At 39.1% G+C, this 17,500-nt stretch overlaps 1 protein-coding gene across 1 annotated transcript in view; it reads right to left on the reverse strand.

Annotated features, from left to right (window-relative positions):
- LOC122794947 (uncharacterized serine-rich protein C215.13-like) overlaps positions 1-17,500 on the reverse strand; it is a 796,115-nt gene that overhangs the window by 632,896 nt on the left and 145,719 nt on the right. The window contains exon 3 of the mRNA XM_044063540.1: positions 12,308-12,371. Coding sequence (XP_043919475.1) covers positions 12,308-12,371 — 64 coding nt within the window. The remainder of the gene's footprint in view (positions 1-12,307; positions 12,372-17,500) is intronic.

A 17,500-nucleotide genomic window follows, 5' to 3' on the forward strand; every position in this document is an offset into this window, starting at 1 on the left:
TCTGCAGTTACACTCACTTTGCTGGTGAGTTAGACTTGCATAATATGCATATTCCTCTACAAGACTGTTTTTTGGGGGTTTTTTTGCATATCTATGGTGGTTATATGAGTTGACTTTCTTTTGTGGGTGTGTGCCACCTCTAAGCCCTCCACTATCTGACAGCATGTTATTCTGCATAATTTAGCTCTCCACTATCTGACAGCATGTTAGTCTGCATAATTTAGGTGACTGGCCACTCTGTGTTGGGGTCACCAGCTGGCTGCTAGTGGAGCATGATCCTGGGCTCTATCACTGATGCCCGCATAGGATGTCTGGAAACAGTATTAGAAAGTCCCACCCCTATGTGCAGGCATTAACCAGAAAGCAACCTTGATCTATTAGGCATGGTCTCTCTTTAAATGTTTCCCTGGTAATTCATCTAGTTATGGTTCCCATCTTTACCAAGGTCCATGGCCAGAAAGACCACCTGTCTCACTCCAGCATATTGTCATTATCCCTCCCATCACATAGAGATGAGCAAGCATAACCTCATAATTCCTTTCCATCATCAGGTCCAGTAGGTGCCTGGACTAGGTTATTGTCTTAGCTTCATCCCTTTATGTCACTGTAGCAGATTTGCTGTGAAAGACTTGCAGACCTTGACACATACTGCTCGATCAGCAAGTGTTGTGAATCTCGATAATGTGTAATATCAGTCCCTGGAAACGTTCACATTTAACAGACAGTAAGATTCTGAAACATTGCATGCACCCATTAGTGATGTATGGCATGGCAGAGCGAAATATATTGCCTATATCTATATATATACATATATATATATATATATATATATATATATATATATATATATATATATATATATATATATATATATATATATATATATATATATATATATATATATATATATATATACATATATATGTGTATATATATATATATATATATATATATATATATATATATATACACACACACACACACACACACACACACACATATATCTATCTATCTATATATATATATATATATATATATATATATCAATCATGCAAGTCTGTATATGTCATACAAGCCTGTAGCATTCTGTGGCATGCATAGATATGGGATTATTGTATCAACATTGATAGACAGTGTAGTTTCCTGATACCATCCACTTAAAAGCTATATCACATCCACTGGACTGTATCATGTTTTTGGTCTGAGTTGTATATGTATGCTTCTGCCATATGTTGATTTTGAAGAACACTTCTGCATGAAAGGCACAGCCTGTATCTACCTATATTAGTGATACTTACTTTGGAAATGTTTAATGTTGATGGCAAAATGTCATTATTTGTTTTATATGGGTACCACTCATAGGTATTGCTGTATATTTTCCTACATATAGTGGAGGGCTTAGAGGTGGCACTGTCTTGAGGCACTCCTAAAAATGGAGAACATCGATATCTATGCAGTAACTGAAACCTGGTTCAAGGCTCCAGAGAGCATCTCTGCAATACCAGGCTACAACTCTTACCACACTTTCCAGCCACAAAACCAAGAACTAAACACTAAAGGTGGAGGAGTGTCCATATTCTCCAAGGATATTCATACCTCCAGGCTAGTTGCCCAACACAAAGCATCTGAAATTTTCCAGGTGCAACTAACACTAGGTAAGACTGCAATCCAAATTGTAGCTTGCTACAGATCCCCCACCATGCCCCAAGATTCTCACTACACCTTTCTAAATATACTGGAAAATATTAAGATACAACCAAACACCCGAATACTGGGTGATTTCAACTACCCTGCCATTAACTGGGACAACTACTCGGGTACCAACTCCTTTTCCCAACAGTTCTTGGAATTCATAAATTCCAACACCCTGTATCAACTAATCCATTGTCCCACCAGGGGCTCCAATATCCTAGACCTGGTCATTACCAACATGGGAGATAGATGCTCCACACCAGTGGTCACCCCCTCATTGGTCAGGTCTGAACATAAGCAAATCGCCCTTGACATCCACATCCCACCCCCCCCCAGTAAGGAAACCTCCTTAAAAAACCTCTCCAAAGCCAACTTCATGCTACTGAAGTCAGAAGTGACAAACTTCATGACACCCATGCAGACAGAATATGAAAGTTCAACTTCAGAATCCTACACTAAGGCACTGTACGAGCACATCCACTCCTGCATGAATAGTGCCATCCCAAATAGAACCAAGATGCTCTTCTCCAAAAAAAGGAAGCCAATCTGGTGGTCCCCCTGCTATAAACAAACTATACAATAGAAGGAAGAAACTGTTGCAGAAAAGAGGAAAATCCCAGGATGCAAAAAATTCCCTCACTAGCCTCAGTAAGAAGCTGAGATCACTCATAAAATCCTCAAAAGCTAGTTACAAAAATAAAATTGCCAAAGATTCCAAAGACAACCACACGGCATTCTATAGTTATGTCAATAATCTAAATGGCAATGCTCAGATCTGCTCTGAGCTACAACAGAATGGCATTAAATATACTGATCCCAAGGATATTGCCAATATCCTGGCAGATCGATTTAGTGCCAACTTCACCCCCTCTCTCACCCCCTTAAGGGCCCTTCTCAATACCATAAGATTGCCAAATTCTGGTAATCACGGCCATACAGGTAGAAACCGCACTCTCCAAAGCTAAGAATACAGCATCCATGGGACAAGATGACATCCCAGGCTGTGTACTACATGAACTACAAAATGAACTGGCACCTCACCGAAGTGTCATGTTTAATCATAGTCTCACCTCAGGCTTCGTTCCCACTGAGTGGTGCACAGCTACAGTTATCCCACTCCACAAGGGGGGATCCGCCTTGGATCCTGGGAACTACCATCCCATCAGTCTGACAAGCCTGATCTGCAAGGGCATGGAACTCATTGTCATGGAACTTATAAACAAAGACATTGGCAACCTTCAAACACTGGACCCCACCCAGTTTAGGTTTGTGAAGGAACGATCTTGTCTCCTGAATCTGATTGACTTCTTCAAATCAGTCTCCAGAGCTGTGGACGAGGGTAAGGCGGTCCACACAGCCTATCTGGACCTCGCCAAGGGCTTCGACACCATCCCCCACTCTGGAATCATAGATAAACTTACTAAGCTGGGCATAAATCCCTACATTACTTGATGGGTTGCCAGCTGGCTTACTGACAGATCCCAGACTGTAAAAGTAGCTGACTCCAAATCCAGCTCCAGACAAGTGACAAGTGGTGAACCTCAGGGTTCAGTCCTGGAACCACACTTGTTTGGCATCTATTTCTCTGAAGTACAGGCCAACACTAAGGGACTATGGCTAACAAAGTTCGCAGATGGCGGCAAACTGGGAGCTATTATTGTATCCCCAAATGATGTGGATATTCTACAAAAGGGCCTTACAGAAACAGATGCCTGTTGGCAGAGCCATGGGCTCAAGCTTAACGCAAAGAAATGTATAGTTATCCCCTTTGGAAAAAAAACATGTACCCATGAATTACCACATAGGTGGCAGTACACTAAACATTGAAAGTGTGATGAGAGACTTAGGGACACAGGTGGACAGTGGTCTCACTTTCAATAACCAGATCGCCACAACAGTCAGGAAATCCTTCTATGTGGCACATCTCATCACTAAGGGCTTTTCCTCCAGAAAAAAGGAGGTCTGTACTCATCCCTCATTAGACCCATTATAGAGTATAATGCCCCGTTTGGTGTGTACCTCATAAGACATCTACAACAGCTGGAAAGGCCACAGAAATACCTCATTAAAGGAATCACAGGCCTAAAGCAGATGCCATATGCTGACCATCTAAAAAAACTCCAGCTATACTCTGTAGCATATCGTCTACTCAGAGGCAATCTCTGCTTAACATACAAGGCCATGCCAAACCCTTAGCTATTGGACATGCTACACTTAAAGAAATCCCAATCCCTCAGAGCCACACGCTCCAGGGATCTAAACTTTGTCATCACAATGAACAAAACATGCTGGAGGGATAGGACCCTGACCCAGAGACTCCCCATGCTCTGGAATAGACTGCCCATACATGTCAAGCAGAGTGCCTCCTTGGTCCTCTTCAAAAGGAACCTTGATGATTGGGTGGGAGATGGGAAATTCACCCCAGGGATCAAGCCAGTCACCGTGCTAGACAGTGGTCCAGAGAAGTAAATATTGTGAGAAGAAATATCCAGGGAATTGTTATGGCTAGGCTTGTATAGGCCCTAGGGCCGATAGCCTAGTACCAACCTATGAACCTATGAACCATATATGTGTTTTTATAGCTATGTTATCTTCTCAACACAGAAAGCAGCTTTTTGCTATCAACACTGTCCATGATAATATACTGCTTTCCAGTTGAACATATATTGTAGTTAAACAATAATAAAACCAGCTCAGTGACAACCTCTGGCAGTTAGAAGTATTTACCATAAAGTGCCTCTTCAGACGGAAAACCAAAGTCATAAATCCATATAAAGGAGAAACAATAGATGAATCCTTGGATAAAACAAATTTCCTTTATTCGACAAGTATAACAGGTAAGCGCTTTCACCAAAATGGCTTCTTCGGACCTCTATGATGTTACACTGCTATATACTGGCTCTATTTATACATGAAGCAATAAACCTGCTCAACCATAATTACTTAATTATCAATTAACAAGATAAAGAGATATACAAACTATACATTTTAAAACCTCAGAATGCATGGTCTAAAAACTATAAGAGCAATCACTATAAATGAGCAAAAGGATAAGAATATAAAATACATAACTTTTAAGTACATTCATAAAAACATAAATATATATTTACTTATAAGTCAGACTCCTATTTTTGAGTGCTGGCTTAATAGGTATCTTTTCATTAAGGCCAGCAAATAACTGTGCTTGGAGTCTAATTATCCATTCCGTTTCATTCCTTTCAGTGAAATTCCTAACATCACCACCTCATACATTAGGTCTATTAATATATATTACCATAAACTTGAATGTATGTGAGACATCTGTAGCTAAAGTATGTTTAGATAGTGCATTAATACCACATTTGATCCGTATCTGGTACAGATGCTCTCTAACCCTGTCTCTGAGTCTCCTATCAGTTTTTCCAACATAGAACACAGAACAGGAAGAGCACATGGCAAGGAAAACAACATGTTCGGTGTTACAAAAAGCTGTGACATCAAATTTATGTACTTGCAAAGTTATGGAATGTACGAAGTGTGTCGAATCAGAAATAAAAGAACAAAAATTACAACTATGTCACAGCCTGGTTCCATGACACAAATCAGCTTGAACAGGGTAAAAACTACTATTTCTGATTCGACACACTTCGTTCATCCCATAACTTTGCAAGTACATAAATTTGATGTCACAGTTGATTGTAACACTGAACATGTTGTTTACCTTGCCATGTGCCCTATGTTGGAAAAACTGATAGGAGACTCAGAGACAGGGTTAGAGAGCATCTGTACCAGATACGGATCAAATCTGGTATAAATCTAAACATACTTTAGCTACAGATGTCTCACATACATTCAAGTTTATGGTAATATATATTAATAGACCTAATGTACGAGGTGGTGATGTTAGGAATTTCACTGAAAGGAATGAAACGGAATGGATAATTAGACTCCAAGCACAGTTATTTGCTGGCCTTAATGAAAAGATACCTATTAAGCCAGCACTCAAAAATAGGAGGCTGACTTATAAGTAAATATATATTTATGTTTTTATGAATGTACTTAAAAGTTATGTATTTTATATTCTTATCCTTTTGCTCATTTATAGTGATTGCTCTTATAGTTTTTAGACCATGCATTCTGAGGTTTTAAAATGTATAGTTTGTATATCTTTTTATCTTGTTAATTGATAATTAAGTAATTATGGTTGAGCAGGTTTATTGCTTCATGTATAAATAGAGCCAGTATATAGCAGTGTAACATCATAGAGGTCTGAAGAAGCCATTTCGGTGAAAGCGCTTACCTGTTATACTTGTCGAATAAAGGACATTTGTTTCATCCAAGGATTCATCTATTGTTTCTCCTTTATATGGATTTATGACTTTGGTTTTCGGTCTGAAGAGACACTTTATGGTAAATACTTCTAACTGCCAGAGGTTGTCACTGAGCTGGTTTTATTATTGTCTGACATTTTTCGTTTCTTCAGTGCTCAGTGTCATTTATTTCTCAGCGGTGTTGGATATCTGTTTTAATATATTGTAGTTAATTATCTGTACGGCTGTGTAGAAAAGTGATTCACTATGATGTTCAGAGTAGGTTGTCTCTTGCATAAATATACACAAATACATATGATTCAATTATGAAAAGCTGAAAACTCAAAATAGTGACTCACAAATGGTAGAGCAACAGTAACAAAAAAAAAGAGAGAGAGAATCACAAACCACTGAATACCACTAAAAACAAATCACAAACTATTAAATATTTCTCTTCTACTAAAAATCCTTATATCAGTAAACTTTAGCTACAAAATTGATCAAGTATTATTTCTATAGTGGTATTGTTAGGGAAATTGTGCTTGTAATATAATTTGTACGGTTAAGGTTATTATCAGAGTTAGAGTTAGGATCAGGGGTATGGTGGTTAGGATTAGGGTTACCATGTGTGTAATGGGGTGCCCCTGCCCCTAGCCTGCACTTTAGGTTAATAAATACCCATTTACATATATTACCACTACGCAAGACCAAAGAATGCAGAACATACACAACACCAAGCATGCTGACCCTTACCCTAACCCAACCAGTGAACACTTTCACATTCACACCAGCTACTATGACATATTCTTGCACATCTTCACAATCACTACTTTTCATTCAAACATTGATTTTCCTGCACAATTCCCTCAACACTACTTAATTGCACTATATAAAACTAAATTCATTCTTATGGGATTCACACAAATGAGCATTTATTCATGTGTTCATTCTCTCTTTTTCCACCTGAAAAACATTCCAACAAAACGAATACGCAACTTTTTGAGTTACAACTATGTGTGTGTGTGTGTGTGTGTGTGTGTGTGTGTGTGTGTGTGTGTGTGTGTGTGTGTGTGTGTGTGTGTGTTCATGTGTGCATGTAAATATTATGTAAACAAAGCTAACAGAAATGGCAGTAGTGCTTTGGTTAAAAATCTACCTTAGCCATCTTACCATTTGTGCACATATCACATGAGCATGCTTATTACATTGCTCCTTTAATTACTCAAAAAACTTTGGAATAAAATAGTGCAAAACTTTTTGGAATTTTCACTTGTGTATGCCTAGTCATAACTATAATGTAAGCAAAGCCAGCATGCATTGTTCATAATATCTGCTTTGTCAATTTTATTATTCCTTTGAAGATCACTCATTAATACTATTTGTTAACTTTGCCCCTTTAATTACTCCAAAAGGCTTCAGAGTAGCTCAGTATAAGACTTTTTGGAATTCCACCCATATGCATGAATTCTCTCCTTGGTGTGATAAAAAAGAAAGAAAGAAAATGTAAAACATAAGCATCTTCTCCTGAAACACATATGCTGCCAAAATAAAACTTTCATAACTATGTGGCATTAATTGCATTCAATAGCTATACTGTGCAAGTGTAAGTGTCTACAAAAAGGTAAACCCATGCACAGAAACAAACTCATTCTTGGAGACTGCTTAAAGCATAGTGAAAAATTAAAACAAGCATATAAAGGCATTAACAATAAAAAAATAGTAACTTTGTTTTATTTCAAATATTTATATTTTCATTATAATGTCTTAGGTGTTTACTAGGCTAATGACCACAAGGGTCTTTTTAAGCCTAGCCATGCATCCCAAATCTCTAAGTTCTGGTACACTTCATAAATGTAAGCAGGGCCATGGGAGATGAACCATTTACAGACTGCCTGTGTCCATTACAGACATAGATGCTAAACCAGGGATGAATTTCCTGTTCCTGATTCAATTGTCCAAGTTACATTTAAATTGGGTTAAGGAGGAACTTTGTTTCACATGGATGGGGAGCTAGTTCCAGAGAAGGGGTAGTCTCTGCGATATCTACTTGTCCCTCAGCAGGCCTATTCACATCACAGGCAAGGTTTAAGTCTTTAGAACAGGTAATTCTGTTTGTTTTGCAGATATGCAGGTATGCAGGCGGTCCATCAGATTGAGGTCTGACAATGCCCTGTGTGATGACCCAACTTTACCCTGGGGCCAGTAATCAAGGAGACCCAATCTTCACCACTGGTGAGAGGCAGTCATAAAATACAGGATCAGAGTTACACAGTTTGTGAAATACAGCTCTCTGTATCAAACACAATTTACTCCCAAGAGCACACAGGGAACATGCTCCACTGGGACTGCACTCTCTGTCTCTCCAGATCCCATACAAGACCCACCTTAGAGCACTGTGTCTCAGTTCCAAGTATCTGACACACACACTTGAATATCTGATTTCACACACACACATACACACACACACACACACACACACACACACACACACACACACACACACACACACACACACACACACACACACACATACACACACACACACACACACACACACACACACACACACACACACACACACACACACACACACACACACACACACACACACACACACACACACACACACACACACCTACCTGGGAAAGGCTGATAGAGATTCACTAGCTATGTCCCTTATCTCCAGACTGCAAAGTAGATTGCTGCCATCAGCCAGATACTCTTAAGTCTCTTACAAAAGGTAACTAATTGTACTGTGTCAAATTAATACTGATATGAATGGTAGAGTGTGACCAAAGCAGTAAGGCTTATCAAAGTGGCCACAGTGTCACTAAAATAAGCACAAATATTCACTAAAAGACCAGCCACAATAAAAAGGTATAAAATGTTTAATAACGGATAATAAAATACAATACCAATATAAAGTACATACCAAAGGGTGAATTGTATTCAAGGATAGGTCTGATAAATGCTGAATACAGAGGAACAATGACTTCCTTGGACCTAGATGCCATACCTGTGTTTATAATTTGCACAACACAGAATGATTTCATCACTACTGTAGACACATGATAGTCAAAGGCTAGATTATTGTTAATGTGTGTCCTCAAGTCCCTGACTACTGGATCAGCTAATAGCAGTATGTTGTCTATATGATAGCTACCAGGGGATGAATGACTTCCCGAAGTATACTGTTATGCATTTATTGGCATTTAGTTGTAGTCCATGACTCCAAAGCAAGATAATCAGTTCAAAAGTCTAAATGAAGTATGGTCTAAAAGTGTATCAGCAAATATCATTTAATAAAACAACCACTTGAGCCTAAGAACATTTAACAGGATAAGCTGGAACTATATTCTATTTGGAGAAAGGGCTTCTACCCCCTAAAATGTATTAGTAAATTTGTAGTTTGTTGTTCTTAAATTGCATAAAAAATGTTTAATGAATACAGCCACATAGCTACAGGTCGCAAATGGTGCAGAAACCAAACTGGCAGCATGCAGAAACTCAGAAAAACAAAAATCTAATAGAAAATATTTCTTCATTTAAAAATACAAATGAAATATATCAAAATGAATAAACAGAAAGCCTCGGCAACAAATCAGTTTCAACATCCATAAAATATGCTAACAAATAGTATTAAATGAGGAAGCGAGGGTGTCCAGCAAAGAGGTGGATGGATTGTGTGAAAGAAGATCTGCGACAGTCAGGCATGAGTGTTGAAGAAGGCAGGAGAGTGGCACTGAATCGAGAGAGTTGGCAACAGTTAATATGATACCCCGACCCAATGTAAATGGGAAAAAGGGGATGATAATGATGATGATGAATAAAATACAAAAAAAAAAAAAAAACAGGAGAATACTTAATATTTAGTAACAATAAACATCCGAGTTTTCAGTCACAGGAAATATAAAAATAACACAGTTGAATAGAATCTCACAGATGTAGAAAAAGAAAAGAAATAATGCTAAACTAATCTCACTGTACTTTTCCTAACTGAACTAAAAAGAAACTACTTGTTAACTCACTTAGCATCACAAGGCAAGATGTACTGCTGAGATGCTTACTTCCACAAGGCAAGGTGAGATACTACATGCTAACTGAACTGTACAACTAACAAATGAACAAGTGAACTGTGAAAACTAACATAGATCTTTTATATCAGGTTCCAAAAAAACAAACAAAAAAAAAAAAAACAAACAACAAACTGCTGCTGCCAGAGTTCTGTCTTCAGCTGGTTATATAATTATATCACATCTAGTCACCTGACTCTAGCACAATACACATTCAGAACTCTGTTAAGATTCTGCTGCAGCAATTTTAACATAAGCAACTTTTACAAAAACATTTTTATTACAAACATCTGTAAAAATCAATGTGACAGTCAAATGACATACGATTATTTACAAAACTTCAGCCAGTCACATTGGCATATGCCACATATGCATTGCTTTACTTATCCTGGTACAGCTGGCAATACCTCACATCATCACACCTTGTATGCCAGGCATAGATCTTTCCTGAACAGCCTGTAGGAGAGAGAATACAGGGATAGGGACTTGAGGCAGTCTTCACAGGATATGTTACTTCCTCCTTGTATTCTTATAGTGAGAAACCTCTGTGGATGTTCCAACTGTTGTATACACCTGGTTAAGTACATACCAAAGGGTGAATTGTACTCAAGGATAGGTCTGATAAATGCTGAATACAGAGGAACAATGACTTCCTTGGACCTAGATGCCATACCTGTGTTTATAATTTGCACAACACAGAATGATTTCATCACTACTGTAGACACATGATAGTCAAAGTCTAGATTAGTGTCTATGTGTGTCCTCAAGTCCCTGACTACTGGATCAGCTAATAGCAGTATGTTGTCTATATGATAGCTACCAGGGGATGAATGACTTCCCAAAGTATACTGTTATGCATTTCTTGGCATTTAGTTGTAGTCCATGACTCTAAAGCAAGATAATCAGTTCAAAAGTCTAAATGAAGTATGGTCTAAAAGTGTATCAGCAAATATCATTTAATAAAACAACCACTTGAGCCTAAGAACATTTAACAGGATAAGCTGGAACTATATTCTATTTGGAGAAAGGGCTTCTACCCCCTAAAATGTATTAGTAAATTTGTAGTTTGTTGTTCTTAAATTGCATAAAAAATGTTTAATGAATACAGCCACATAGCTACAGGTCGTAAATGGTGCAGAAACCAAACTGGCAGCATGCAGAAATTCAGAAAAACAAAAATATAATAGAAAATATTTCTTCATTTAAAAATACAAATGAAATATATCAAAATGAATAAACAGAAAGTCTCGGCAACAAATCAGTTTCAACATCCATAAAATATGCTAACAAATAGTATTAAATAAGTATTTTATCTAAAAAGAAAAATGTAGAAGAAAAAAGCAGTACAATCACAAAATACACACACTTAAGAAGTAAAAATATTCCAAACTGTACATTGTATAAAAACATGGATGTGAGTAATGCATGTTTAGCCAAGACTGGCTTTGTTTGGTCTCTCAGGCTTTGCTCTGATGGTCAAAGCATACCCATACCTGAACATGATATTTTATATATTATTTATTTTATTTATTTGACATTTCATAACCGGGATAGTCCAACTGAGCAAAAGCCCTTTTCAGGGAAGGCCTGGGGAGAAAAGCTCCAGAGTACAAGTCAATAAATCACAATAGTTAGTAAGCTACAATAATAAGATGCAATAGTATATATGCATACATTACAAATATAAAACATTATTATGTACATCTATTATACAGAGGCGTTTAGTGTAAACAGGGCTACAGGGAGTAATATAAATGCAGCTTTATCAAATATGTAAATAAAGACATATAAATAGAGTAAGAAACATAATAATAATAGTGTGCAAGGAAAGTGTCCTGTTAGGGGAATGATAGTTTGTAAAAAGGAAGGCTGCTGTTAGTAATGAAGAATAAAGAGATGTAAGTATGTTCAGAAGGGGACTAAATGTAATGGAATAAGAATAGAGGGGAATTAGGTAAATGATAGGAGATGGGTAAGATAAAATTAGTAGAGAGGTTACTTGAAGATAACAGAAGAGAAAGATAATGTGCTGAGGTAACTGTTGGCATTGTAAGGTGGGTCACAGTGCGACTCAAGCTGTTCTTACTTCCATAGGGATTATTTACTTTCTCAAAGGCATAAGAGAGAACAAGTGAATTGTTTTTTCTTCAGATCTACCATTGTAACTCAAACAAGTTTACTGTCCATTACACTACCACAAATTCATCCAATATAGATTATGTTAGTGTGGAAAAAATTTGAGTTGTTTCATACCTGCTGCACGTTTATACCTTTGTAAATGATGCGTCATATTTTCACTTGCAAAATCTTCATTGAGCTGCAAAAAATATATATATATATAAATATACATATACTAATAATCGGATCAGTGATCATGCATAAATGCCTATGTTTAGTTATGCTAGTTTACTGTAACCCTGGTAGTATAACTTTACATCATCTAACCCACAAACAGTTTTATTGGATTACTGAGTATGCTCCAGCATAAACCACTGAAAATCTACACATTAAGTATCATGTTAAAATGCTGTTTGGACCTTACAGAAACCAAGAAGTTATGAACAGCTGGTCTCGAGACTAGCAATATAGCAGATAGGTTCATAGGTAAGTACTAGGCTATCTGCCCAAGGGTATTTATAAGCCTAGTCAGAGTGTGTTGGCTTTTGCCACCCCCTTAGATTAGTTACCCGTGTCTCTGACCAGCAGAGCCATTAGTTACCTGCACCTCTGTCCAGCAGAGCCACTGCAGTGATCCCCGGGGTAAATTTTCTGTTTCCCATCCACCTGTCAATGTTTCTCTTGAAGAGTTCTAGTGAGGGGCTCTGCCTGATGTATATTGGAATCTTGTTCCAAAACATGGGAAATCTCTGGGTCAGGAATATATCCCTCCAGTACATCCTATTTATCGTTGTATAAGGTTTATATCCCTAGAGTGTGTGGCTCTCAGGGATTTGTTTTTTTTAGGTGGAGCATATCCATCAGTTCTGGGTTGGACATGGCCTTATATGTCAAGTAGAGATCACCTCTGAGTAAGCGGCATACAACTGAGTACAGCTGGACTTTCTTTAGTCGGGCTGCATAGGTCATCTGTTTGAGGCCAGTAATCCTCTTGTTGAGGTACTTTTGTGATCTTTCCAGCTGTTGCAGGTGTCTTGTTAGGTACATTTCAAATGGGGTGTTGTATTCTATAATGGGTCTAATAAGTGATGAGTAGAGAGGCACAATAACCTCCTTTGTTCTGGATGTGAAGCAATATGATTATCAAAGGGCAGATTGCTATCTACTTGGGTCCCCAGATCCCTTATTACTATTTCTGTATTTAGGGAACTACCACCTATGTGGTAGTTCACGGGTACTTTGATTTTTCCAAAGGGGATGACTATGCACTTTTTCGCATTCAGCTTGAGGGCATGATTTTGACACCAAATATCCGTCTCAGTGGGACCCTTCTGGAGGGTGTCAGTATCAGCAGGAGAATCAATTATGGCCCCTAGTTTGCAGTCATCTGTGAACTTGATCAGCCAAAGTCCTCCTGTGCTTGCCTGTACCTCTGAGAAGTATATACCGAACAGGAGGGGTCCTAGGACTAAGTCCTGGGGGACGCCATTTTTAACCGGTTTAGAGTCAGACCTAGAACCTGCAACTCTCACCATGTGGGTTCTGTCTAGGAGCCAATTTGCAACCCATCTCATGATGTAGGGGTTAATGTTCAAGTTGGTGAGTTTGTCTAAAATACCAGAATGGGGAATGGTGTTGAAAGCCTTTGTGAAGTCTAGGTAGGCTGTGTGGACCTCCTTACCCTCATCTAATGCCTTGGTAACTGTCTCAAAGAAGTTCACCAGGTTTAGGAGGCATGATCTTCCCTTAACAAAGCCAAACTGGGTGGTGTCCAAAGTTTGGAGGTTCCCAATGTCTCTGTTAATGAGTTCCATGATGATGCGCTCCATAGCCTTGCAGACCAGGCTAGTCAGGCTTATAGGGCGATAGTTCCCGGGGTCTTTTGTGATGCCACCTTTGTGGAGTGGGATAACTGTTGCTGTGCACCACTCTGTGGGTATGTATCCTATAGAGAGGCTGAGTTTGAACAGTGTGTTTAGGTAAGGGCTTAGTTCATTTTGGAGCTCTTGTAAGACACAGCCTGGGACACCATCCGGTCTCATTGAGGCTGTGTTTTTGGCTTTGAATAGGGCTGTTTTAACCTGTGTCGGTGATTGCCGGGGCCTTACATTCTTCTGGTATGGTTAAGGGCCCTTTAGGGGGTGAGAGGGGTGTGAAGTTTGCACTGAACCTGTCTGCCAAAATGTTGGCAATTTCAGTCAGTTCAGTGTATTTTGCGCCATTCTGCACCAACTCAGAGCAGATCTGAGAGTTTCTACTTAGGTTCTTGGCAAAACTAAAGAATGCTTTGTGGTTATTTTTGGAGTCCTTGCCAATTTTTCTTTTGAAGCTAGCCTTGGATGATTTAATGAGGGATCGTAGTTTCTTGCTGATACTGATCAGGGATGTCTTTCCTTCTAGGGATTTTGCTCTTATCTGTACTAGTTTCCTCCTTCTATTGTAGAGCCTGTTTATGGCAGGGGTCCACCAGACTGGCTTCCTTTTCTTGGAGGAGTGAGTCTTGGTTTTACTTGGGATAGTATATTCCATTCATTCCTGCAAATGATCATAGAGTACCTTTGTATAGGGTTCAGCAGCTTGGACAGCATTGTCCATTGGCAAGGGGGCTGTGAACTTTTCCACCTCGATCTTAAGCAACATGAAGTTTGCTTTTGAAAAGTTTTTCATGGTGGTTTCCTTGACTGGGGTTGGGGGCGGGATGTGAATATCCAGAGTGATTAGTCTATGGTCTGATCTAACCAGCGAAGGATTGATGTCAGGTATGAAACACTGGTAGCCCATGTTGGTGATGACCAGGTCCAATATGTTGTTCCCTCTGGTGGGGGTGTTGACCAGTTGATCCAGGGTGTTCGAGTTTATAAATTCTAGGAAGCATTGGGCAAGGGAGTTACTACTTGAGTAGTTCTCACAGTTAATGTTTGGGTAGTTGAAATCACCCAGTATTAGGTGTTTGGTAGGACCTTCATATTCCCCAGTGTCTCCAGAAATGTGGAATGGGGGTCCTGCTGCGGTGGGTGATCTGCAGCAAGCTACAATTCGGATTGCAGTTTTTCCTGTTTTTAGTTGCACTTGGATGATCTCTGATGCATCATACTGTGCCACTAACCTGGAGGTGTGAGTATCTTTGATGAATATGGATACACCCCCGCCTTTTGTATTTCAGTCAGGGTTCTGTGGCCAAAAGGTATGGCATGAGTTATAGCCTGGTAGTGCTGGGTGCTCTCTGGAACCTTAAACCAGGTTTCTGTTACTGCACAGATATCGATGTTCTTCATACTGAGGAGTGCCTCAAGTGTGTGTATTTTAAGGTTTAGACTTTTGGCATTGAGTAGCATTACCCTTAGTTTTTGGTTACTTGTGCTATTTAAAGTGGAGGGTTTGTCTTTTGAGCCTTGCCTAAAAAAGGCACTATGGGGGTGGCAAGAGCCTTTGCCAGTATTCGAATGCCTAAGGGTGACAGGTGCAAGCCATCTCTTGCGAAGCAACGTGGCTTGTCGAGCATGTCATCCCAGACAGACAGACACTGGATCCCCTTTGAATGACACCAGAAACTTGTTGAACTTGACCATTTTTTTCTTTATACTGTGGCATCATTCTTGGTGAGGGTAGGATGCTACTCTGGGTCAGGGTCATACCTGCCTGGGCTACATGTTCAGAGAGCTCTTCCATGTCTCTTTTCATGTAGTCCAGGGAGGTACGTCTCAGGTCATTCACACCAACATGTACAATAACAGAGTCATATTTGTACTTGTTCTGGCATGACCTGAGTGCTTGTGTTATGTGGCAGACCCTGGCGCCCGACAAGCAGCTAACTGTAACCTTCTCCTTGTCCAGCCTAGTTAGTGGGACATCAGTGTGCCTGACTATAGAGTCACCTATCACTAGTGTGTTGGGTAAGCTATTTTGCCTTAAGGGCTGTGATTGCATGGCACACTGATTATGTGAAGTATGTGTTTCATGGTTGGTGATGGGCTGTCGAGGTTGCTTGGATGTCTGCTTTGGAGGTCTCTGTTGCTTTTGCAGATTTTTATTTAGAGCCTCCTTCGTGTATTTATGTGTGTTATTTGCCTGTGTTGGTTTATTAGGTCTATGTGAGACTGGTGGTGTGTTGTTAGTATTACCCTTCTCCTCTTCACAGTCAGTTACAGTCTGGGGTTGAGAGAGCTTTGCCTCCAGTCTGGCTGTATAATTGCATCTCTCGCATATATTAGTGTTTAGTGGTAGGAGGAGAGGGTTGTCTGTGTACATGAGGCCTCAAGATAACCAGATTCACCAGTTGGACTGGAGAGTACACCAGAAACTGCCCTTTTGGACATGCCTGAATAAGTAGAGTGAGCTGTTTTTCTGATTGACGGGTGGGGGCGAATAGAGAGCCTTGTCCTTCTGGACAGTATAAGGGGGGGGCTAGTGCTAGGGGTATTTAGTGCTTGTTATGAGTTTTAAGCAAGTGCTGGGCTGTAAAATGAATAGTTTGAGAGCTAAAGTTGAAGGTTTGTCTAGTTCCAAGGGAAAAACTAAAGAGTAGACTTCTTGGAGTCGGGAATAGTTTAATCCTGGCTAACCAGCGCTGCCCAGCATGCAAAACCATGCAAATGTGGTTTTTATATCAGAAAGATTAAAGAGATAGAAATTAGCCCAAAATGGCTAATAAAAGTATAGTTTCTGGGCAGAAACCACTCCTCTATGGGCAGGTAGGCTGTTCAGAGCTCCCCACTCTCACTGGTGAACAAAGAAACTTACTTTTTGCCCAAGTAAGGTATGGCCAAACACAGAAGCTTATATATATAAAATCTGTATAGTTCCCCTTCAAAACATCTTAAACTCATAACATCTAAAACCCATAACATTGAATATATATATATATATATATATATATATATATATATATATATATATATATATATATATATATATATATATATATATATATAGTTAAATAAATAAGCAAAAATTGCAGAATTTGGAGTTTTGAATGGATGAGTGATTGGATTGATAAGGCAATGTGTATGCTGTGATAACACAAGATAGAATCTATATACAGGGTACAAGAAAAGCAAATAATTACCATACTGTTTTACAACACACCAGGTCATGCGTATATAGTGCATTTGCATTGATATGGAAAAAACTTGGTTCCCATGAATTGCCACATTAATGGTAGTCCACTGAACACAGAAGGCGTTATAAGAGATCTGGGAACACAGGCTGACAGCAACCTCTCTTTTGACCACCACAATGCCACTGTGGTCAGAAAGTCCTTGTATGTGGCACATCTCATTACCAAAGGTTTTGCATCCAGGAAGAAAGAGGTCATTGTCTCCCTCCACT

This window comes from Protopterus annectens, chromosome 2.part1 (genome assembly GCF_019279795.1).
Source record: "Protopterus annectens isolate FY-2018-M chromosome 2.part1, PAN1.0, whole genome shotgun sequence".
Lineage (NCBI taxonomy): Eukaryota > Metazoa > Chordata > Ceratodontiformes > Protopteridae > Protopterus > Protopterus annectens.